The sequence below is a fragment of the Rhipicephalus microplus genome, unplaced genomic scaffold, assembly GCF_043290135.1.
Source record: "Rhipicephalus microplus isolate Deutch F79 unplaced genomic scaffold, USDA_Rmic scaffold_86, whole genome shotgun sequence".
In the NCBI taxonomy this organism is placed as follows: Eukaryota; Metazoa; Arthropoda; class Arachnida; order Ixodida; family Ixodidae; genus Rhipicephalus; species Rhipicephalus microplus.
This window is the reverse complement of record NW_027464658.1, coordinates 169,428-179,155: the sequence shown is the minus strand read 5'-3', so window position 1 is coordinate 179,155 and position 9,728 is coordinate 169,428. Positions and strand designations below refer to the sequence as shown.

The following is a 9,728-nucleotide window of genomic DNA, read 5'->3' as shown; positions in this document are numbered from 1 at the left end:
AACCTAACCTAACATTCGTACTTGTATTGAAAAACGCTCTATTACACTGTTTCGTTCACAATTACGATATTTGCATAACCTCACAGTTTTTCACCAACTTATTGCAGTACAGAACGCTGTATCTCGCTAAATGACATCGTTCTTTAAGGTTTCACGATGCTTGCATGCGCTTTACCGAGAATGTCACAACATAGCAGTTTCGCACTTGTAACGGTACAACACGCAGTATTTGGCTTGTTCATGCCGTTTTGTGTGCTTTCACAAGATTTTACCTATCGCAGTTTCGTACTCGCAATAAAACAACACTATCTCGTTAGATGACGTCGTTTTTGGTAGTTTCACGACGCTACCTAGCTTAAACTAACCTAACCTAACCTAACCTTCGCACTTCTATCGTTAGAAAACGTTTACTCGCAACTTTACAATGTTTTCTACAAGATTACGACGGTTTCATGCGCTTTCACATTAGATATCGTAGTTCCCGACTTGTAATGTTGAAAAACACTACATCTCACTAAGTGACATTGTTTAATGCGGTTTTACGACGGTTGATATGTCAACCTAACCTAACATTCGCACTTGTATCTAAAGACGCTCAATTACACTGTTTCGTTCACAATTACGATATTTGCTTGACCTCACAGTTTCTCACCAACTTATTACAGTACAGAACGCTGTATCTCGCTAAATGACATCGTTCTTTAAGGTTTCACGATACTTGCATGCGCTTTACCGAGAATGTCACAACATAGCAGTTTCGCACTTGTAACGGTACAACACGCAGTATTTGGCTTGTTCATGCCGTTTTGAGTGCTTTCACAACATTTTACCTGTCGCAGTTTCGTACTCGCATTAAAACAACACTATCTCGTTAGATGACGTCGTTTTTGGTGGTTTCACGACGCTACCTAGCTTAAACTAACCTAACTCAAACTAACCGAACCTTCGCACTTCTATGGTTAGAAAACGTTTTATTCGCTACTTTACAATGTTTTCTACAAGATTACGACGGTTTCATGCGCTTTCACATTAGATATCGCAGTTCCCGACTTGTAATGGTGAAAAACACAGCATCTCACTAAGTGACATTGTTTAACGCGGTTTTAGCGCGGTTCATATCTTAACCTAACCTAACCTTACCTAAACCAACCTAACCTAACCTAACCTAACCAAACCTTACCTAACATACCCTAACCTAACCTAACCTAACCTAACCTAACCCAACCTAACCTAACCTAACCTAACGTAACCTAACCTAACCTAACCTAACCTAACCTAACGACGTTTGCGAGCGCTTTCACATTAGATATCGCAGTTCCCGACTTGTAATGGTGAAAAACACTGCATCTCTCTAAGTGACATTGATTAATGCGGTTTTACGACGGTTCATATCTTAACCTAACCTAACATTCGCACTTGTATTAAAAAACGCTCTATTACACTGTTTCGTTCACAATTAGGATATTTGCATAACCTCACAGTTTTTCACCAACTTATTGCAGTAGAGAACGCTGTATCTCGCTAAATGACATCGTTCTTTAAGGTTTCACGATGCTTGCATGCGCTTTAACGAGAATATCACAATATAGAAGTTTCGCACTTGTAACGGTAGAACACGCAGTATTTGGCTTGTTCATGCCGTTTTGTGTGCATTCACAACATTTTACCTATCGCAGTTTAATACTCGCAATAAAACAACACTATCTCGTTAGATGACGTCGTTTTTGGTAGTTTCACGACGCTACCTAGCTTAAACTAACCTAACCTAACCTAACCTTCGCACTTCTATCGTTAGAAAACGTTTACTCGCAACTTTACAATGTTTTCTACAAGATTACGACGGTTTCATGCGCTTTCACATTAGATATCGTAGTTCCCGACTTGTAATGTTGAAAAACACTACATCTCACTAAGTGACATTGTTTAATGCGGTTTTACGACGGTTGATATGTCAACCTAACCTAACATTCGCACTTGTATCTAAAGACGCTCAATTACACTGTTTCGTTCACAATTACGATATTTGCTTGACCTCACAGTTTCTCACCAACTTATTACAGTACAGAACGCTGTATCTCGCTAAATGACATCGTTCTTTAAGGTTTCACGATACTTGCATGCGCTTTACCGAGAATGTCACAACATAGCAGTTTCGCACTTGTAACGGTACAACACGCAGTATTTGGCTTGTTCATGCTGTTTTGAGTGCTTTCACAACATTTTACCTGCCGCAGTTTCGTACTCGCATTAAAACAACACTATCTCGTTAGATGACGTCGTTTTTGGTGGTTTCACGACGCTACCTAGCTTAAACTAACATAACTCAAACTAACCGAACCTTCGCACTTCTATCGTTAGAAAACGTTTTATTCGCTACTTTACAATGTTTTCTACAAGATTACGATGGTTTCATGCGCTTTCACATTAGATATCGCAGTTCCCGACTTGTAATGGTGAAAAACACAGCATCTCACTAAGTGACATTGTTTAACGCGGTTTTAGCGCGGTTCATATCTTAACCTAACCTAACCTTACCTAAACCAACCTAACCTAACCTAACCTAACCAAACCTTACCTAACATACCCTAACCTAACCTAACCTAACCTAACCTAACCAAACCTAACCTAACGACGTTTGCGAGCGCTTTCACATTAGATATCGCAGTTCCCGTCTTGTAATGGTGAAAAACACTGCATCTCTCTAAGTGACATTGATTAATGCGGTTTTACGACGGTTCATATCTTAACCTAACCTAACATTCGCACTTGTATTAAAAAACGCTCTATTACACTGTTTCGTTCACAATTAGGATATTTGCATTACCTCACAGTTTTTCACCAACTTATTGCAGTACAGAACGCTGTATCTCGCTAAATGACATTGTTCTTTAAGGTTTCACGATGCTTGCATGCGCTTTAACGAGAATATCACAATATAGCAGTTTCGCACTTGTAACGGTAGAACACGCAGTATTTGGCTTGTTCATGCCGTTTTGTGTGCTTTCACAACATTTCACCTATCGCAGTTTAATACTCGCTATAAAACAACACTATCTTTGGCAACACTATCTTTGGCAACACTATCTTTGAGTTTGGCAGTAGCGGTGACCGGCGATAGACGCCCGTTCTGACGTGTTCATCTGCATTTTTCACAGGACTCGGCGGCCGACGGAATCTGGCATCGCAAACATTGGGATTGCGTCATGATCTGAGACGCCCCTGCCCCCACCTGTTATCGGCAGTTTGGCAGTAGCGGTGACCGGCGATAGACGCCCGTTCTGACGTGTTCATCTGCATTTTTCACAGGACTCGGCGGCCGACGGAATCTGGCATCGCAAACATTGGGATTGCGTCATGATCTGAGACGCCCCTGCCCCCACCTGTTATCGGCAGTTTGGCAGTAGCGGTGACCGGCGATAGACGCCCGTTCTGACGTGTTCATCTGCATTTTTCACAGGTTCGTCCCTGTCCTGCCGCTGATACCGGTGGTCCTATTCTCTGGATAGCTGGTTCTGCCGCACTGACGAGCGTGGTACCTTGCAACGCCGGCAACTGCTACATTATTCTTCTTTTGGATGTCCAGGACTCGGCGGCCGACGGAATCTGGCATCGCAAACATTGGGATTGCGTCATGATCTGAGACGCCCCTGCCCCCACCTGTTATCGGCAGTTTGGCAGTAGCGGTGACCGGCGATAGACGCCCGTTCTGACGTGTTCATCTGCATTTTTCACAGGTTTGTCTTCACACATTCACACAGTGTTTTCCTTTTCCTATTTTTCTGCTGGTTGCTGCTACTGCCAAACTTGTCGTCGTAGTCATGCTTTTCGAGGTGTATGAGAGATGAGTGTTTCTGGGGAGGACATATGCCTTGCTTGCATGCTTACCCTAGAAACTACTGATGCTAAAGTGAAATGCAAAAAGTGTGGTAATTCTTATCACATCGAACAGTGCTCTGGACTGACTGAGCCGCTTGATAAGACGAGAAGTGGCACCAATTCTCGCAAAAACTATGTGTGTTCCACGTGTAAAACTGGTGCGCCATGCGTCGGTGCAGGTGCCGCTGCTGCGGCTCGTCAGGATTTTAACTTTGCTGTTGCTTTTGCGGAGTTAAGTCAAAAACTTGATTTTCTAATGCCACTAAATGAAAAGATGAACAGCATTGAACAGGCAGTGCAAACAATGTCTGATCATTTCGATACCATTCTGAAGCGATTGGACAGCCAAGATAAACAAATTGAGCAGCTCCGTAAGAGAACTGAACAGTTGGAACGAGCAAGGCCTGACGAGGAACTACACCAGATAAACTCTGACTTGAATGACCTGGAAATGCGTAGCAGGAGCCGAAACTTGGAAATTCATGGGAAACTTTTCAACGAGCACGAGAATCTACTCCAAAAGATAAACGAGATAGCCAGGATGATCCAAGTTCCTGAGGTCAGCGATCACGACCTTGAAGCTTATCATCGCCTTCCGGCGAAGGCAAATAAGACCCCCGCCATTATCATACGTTTTCAAAGCCAAAAGCTGAGGGATATGTGGCTGCAGAAAAGGCGATTACTAAAGGAAAAGGATGCAAACATATACTTTTCGGAAAACCTAACGCGCAGGGCAAGAACACTATTGTGGACTGTGAAGCAATGGGCTCGCGATAATGGCTTCCGTTACGTGTGGTATGCAAACGGGAAAATCTTCATCCGCAGGAAAGATGGCGAACCGTCCCATGTTGTCAGGGACGCGAGTCAGCTGGCTAATTTTACTGTGGTTAGGCACGTCAGCACATAATATGTGAACATCACGTCAAAATGGCTAACAATAGATTCGTGTTGCCTTGCAACATTCGCAGCGTCATGCCTACCGATTGGTTGGGCTCATCAGTGAAATGTTTTCATTTGAATGTACGATCACTGAACAATAAGGCTGATGAACTGCAAATTTTGTTAGACAGTTTTAACCTGTCTTTTGATTTCGTCATGGTATCTGAGTCATGGCTGAGCAGTAGCTTTTGTTTGCCATCATTTTCCACATTTGCCGTCAATCGTAATGTGGGTCGTGGTGGAGGTGTTTGCATTTTCGTTAATAAGAAAATCGAATGTGAATTGATCTCGGAACTTTGTTGCATGTCATCTGCTGTTGAGGTTGTTTCTGTATTGGCAAATAATACCGTTTATTCAGTGTTCTACCGACCACCCAGTGGAGATGTTGACGTATTTTTTGAGTACATTGAATCATATATTTCTTTTACTTCTGCGCATCACTATGATGTCATTATGGGCGGTGATTTTAATATAGACATGATGTCTAATTCTGCCCATGCAATTGATTTTGATGTGCTGTTAAGAAGTTTTGGCTTCAGTATTGTTACTAAGCTTCCTACTCGTATAACTACTAACTCAGAAACACTGATTGACCTGTTTATTACTAATATTAACAATTCTGTTATACATTCAGGGGTAATCTGTTGCGATTTAAGTGACCACATGGGCATTTATTTGTTTTTTCAGAAAAAGCAGCCTAGATCTAAACACACATGTACCCCAATGGTTCAGTACGTCACACCTAATGCTCTTGAAAATTTTCACAGTGAAATGTCACTTATGTCATGGAGTGATGTGTTCAATGAAACTAATGCAGAGGCAGCTTATGAAAAGTTTCTTAGTAAATTCTGCGGTGTTTATAATAGGCACTTTCCGCTAAAAAAGAAACGTACTATGAAAAAGATAAAAAAACCTTGGATATGTAATGAACTTCATACACGCATTAAACAGAAGAATAAACTCTATAACACATACATTGCCTCCAAAAGCACACAGCTGTTTCAAGAGTTTAAAAGCTACAGAAACAAGTTGACCAGTGACATCCGAAATGCCAAAAAGCGATATTATGAAAAACAATTCGAAAATTCATTTCGGCATCCTGATAAACTATGGAAACAAATCCGTTCTCTGGACGCTAATTTCATTGAGGATACGCATTTCGACAAGATCACTCATAAAGGAGAAGATTACACAGGGGAAAAATTAGCTGAGGCATTTAGTTTGTACTTCGCAAGGGATCATTCTACACCACATAACTCACAAGACACCCCTACTGCCAGATGTTCATCTACTCTTTTTCTTGAACCAGTAGGTGAGAGTGAAGTAACGCAAACGTTTCTTGAGCTTTCAAACAGTACGTCATGTGATTTAAACAACATACAAATTCGTCCAGTAAAATATGTCATTGAATTAATCTGTGTGCCGCTTACACATATCTTTAATTTGTGCCTGCAAACCGCTACATTTCCTTCGGCTATGCAAATAGCAAAAGTAATTGTGCTTTACAAAAAGGGAGACAAAAATGACTTTAGCAATTATAGGCCAATTAGTATCCTTCCTGTTTTTTCTAAATGTCTGGAAAAAATCATACTGAAACGCATGGACAAGTTTTTACAATCTAACAATATTATCAATGATTCTCAGTATGGATTTAGAAAAAACCGTTCTACGGAAATTGCTTTGATTCATCAAAAAGAATATATTCTTGATAAATTAGAAAAAAATAAGTTCGTGTTAGGCATTTTTGTAGATTTTACCAAAGCATTTGACTGCATAGTACACAGTATCTTATTTAGAAAATTGGATTTATGTGGTATTAGAGGGCACGCTTTAGATTTAATAAAATCTTATTTATCTCATCGGAAGCAGTACGTTCAAATCAGCAATTTTCAGTCCAAAACGCGTGATATTACAGCCGGTGTGCCACAGGGCAGTATACTTGGGCCTCTTCTCTTTAACATTTATATTAATGATATTGCGAACATTGATGATCAATCCAGGTTTATTATTTATGCGGATGACACTACAATCCTTTTGTCAGCTGATACACACAATGAGCTATCTTCCCGTGGTAACAATGTATTAGGTAAGCTAGAAGTTTGGACAAAGGAAAATGCACTGTCAGTTAATGTAAATAAAACTAAAGCTATAATTTTTAATTCTATTAATAAAAAATCTGATACTTTAGTACATTTGCTGTATAAATCCCAGCCAGTTGAAATTGTCAGGTCAATAAAATCACTAGGAGTTTATTTCACACTACATTTGCAATGGAATGATCATGTCCACAACATTTTATTAAAAGCATCGAGAGCGGTTGGTATACTTTGGCGACATAAATCTGTTTTACCTTTAAAGGCAAAGCTTGCTATATACCACGCTTTATTCCTTTCACACTTGAACTACTGCACGTTAGTGTGGGCGACAACGACTAAAACTAATTTAAGAAAAATTTCATCACTCCATAATAAAATCCTCCGTCTAATTTACAACCTTCCTCACAGACATACAACAGATCACTTGTTTAGTGAACATGAAATCATCAATGTTTACCACCTATACATTTACAGGCTTTTACGCCACTATAAGATCGAACAAAAAAAAACGTTCATTTACTATTACAGATATCGCTTCCATGATACGTTATCAATCAAAGTACCCTCACCGTCATCAACCACCTTGGATGCTTCCTCGTATAAGAACTAACTATGGACAACAAAAAATTACTTATCAGCTACCGTTACAATTAAACAGGTTATATTCATCAGGTGTTAACATAGCAGATATCACCCTTTCTCAACTTCGCCAATATCTTATTAACACTCCTGACAATTAAGACCTTATCTTCAAAGTTCGTAGATAACAATTAGGGAAAACAATAAACAAAAACACAAAGGATGAAAATGCAGTCACCGCTGCATGTAAATAATATGTTTAATGTATTCGTGCTTTACATATTGCGACTTTTGATTTATATTACTATATATGTTTATTGCACTGTGTCTGTGTGGGTTTTTTTTTTTTTCTTTTTTAGTTTGAAGGCTTTATCAATTCTAATTTTGTTAATGTTGTGTATTCTTGTCAGCTGCGGTGTTCTGTTGCCGCCACCGCCACTGCCTTATGTACATTGGGGGGTGAGAACTTAGTCAAGCGGATAATCGCTTTTATTCTCACCCCCTCCATCAACTGTGTATTGGTGGAAATAAAAACCATTATTATTATTATTATTATTATCTCGTTAGATGACGTCGTTTTTGGTAGTTTCACGACGCTACCTAGCTTAAACTAACCTAACCTAACCTAACCGTCGCACTTCTATCGTTAGAAAACGTTTTACTCGCCACTTTACAATGTTTTCTACAAGATTACGACGGTTTCATGCGCTTTCACATTAGATATCGTAGTTCCCGACTTGTAATGTTGAAAAACACTACATCTCACTAAGTGACATTGTTTAATGCGGTTTTACGACGGTTGATATGTCAACCTAACCTAACATTCGCACTTGTATCTAAAGACGCTCAATTACACTGTTTCGTTCACAATTACGATATTTGCTTGACCTCACAGTTTCTCGCCAACTTATTACAGTACAGAACGCTAAATGACATCGTTCTTTAAGGTTTCACGATACTTGCATGCGCTTTACCGAGAATGTCACAACATAGCAGTTTCGCACTTGTAACGGTACAACACGCAGTATTTGGCTTGTTCATGCCGTTTTGTGTGCTTTCACAACATTTTACCTATCGCAGTTTCGTACTCGCAATAAAACAACACTATCTCGTTAGATGACGTCGTTTTTGGTGGTTTCACGACGCTACATGGCTTAAACTAACATAACTCAACCTAACATAACCTTCGCACTTCTATCGTTAGAAAACGTTTTACTCGCTACTTTACATTGCTTTCTACAACATTACGACGGTTTCAAGCGCTTTCACATTAGATATCGCAGTTCCCAACTTGTAAAGGTGAAAAGCACTGCATCTCACTAAGTGACATTGTTTATTGCGGTTTTACGACGGTTCATACCTTAACCTAACGTAACCTAACCTAACCTAACCCAACCTAACCTAACATAACCTAACCTAACCTAACCTAACCTAACCAAACCTAACCTAACGTAACCTAACCTAACCTAACCTAACCTAACCTAACCTAACGACGTTTTCAAGTGCTTTCACATTAGATATCGCAGTTCCCAACTTGTAATGGTGAAAAACACTGCATCTCACTAAGTGACATTGTTTAATGCGGTTTTACGACGGTTCATATCTTAACCTAACCTAACATTCGTACTTGTATTGAAAAACGCTCTATTACACTGTTTCGTTCACAATTACGATATTTGCATAACCTCACAGTTTTTCACCAACTTATTGCAGTACAGAACGCTGTATCTCGCTAAATGACATCGTTCTTTAAGGTTTCACGATGCTTGCATGCGCTTTACCGAGAATGTCACAACATAGCAGTTTCGCACTTGTAACGGTACAACACGCAGTATTTGGCTTGTTCATGCCGTTTTGTGTGCTTTCACAACATTTTACCTATCGCAGTTTCGTACTCGCAATAAAACAACACTATCTCGTTAGATGACGTCGTTTTTGGTAGTTTCACGACGCTACCTAGCTTAAACTAACCTAACCTAACCTAACCTTCGCACTTCTATCGTTAGAAAACGTTTACTCGCAACTTTACAATGTTTTCTACAAGATTACGACGGTTTCATGCGCTTTCACATTAGATATCGTAGTTCCCGACTTGTAATGTTGAAAAACACTACATCTCACTAAGTGACATTGTTTAATGCGGTTTTACGACGGTTGATATGTCAACCTAACCTAACATTCGCACTTGTATCTAAACACGCTCAATTACACTGTTTCGTTCACAATTACGATATTTGC

The 9,728-nt window shown here is 39.8% G+C and overlaps 1 protein-coding gene across 1 annotated transcript; it reads left to right on the top strand.

Moving 5' to 3' along the window:
• The first annotated feature begins 3,096 nt into the window (after positions 1 to 3,096).
• LOC142790236 (uncharacterized) lies at positions 3,097 to 7,869 on the top strand. The gene is made up of 2 exons (XM_075885207.1): positions 3,097 to 3,457; positions 3,584 to 7,869. The coding sequence occupies exon 2, from the start codon at positions 4,804 to 4,806 to the stop codon at positions 7,519 to 7,521; it is 2,718 nt and encodes a 905-aa protein (XP_075741322.1). The 5' UTR covers positions 3,097 to 3,457; positions 3,584 to 4,803; the 3' UTR covers positions 7,522 to 7,869.
• Positions 7,870 to 9,728: the final 1,859 nt, after the last annotated feature.

Coding starts and splice junctions, on each gene's coding strand:
- LOC142790236 (XM_075885207.1), top strand. CDS start 4,804: ATGGCTAACAATAGATTCGTGTTGCCTTGCAACATTCGCAGCGTCATG.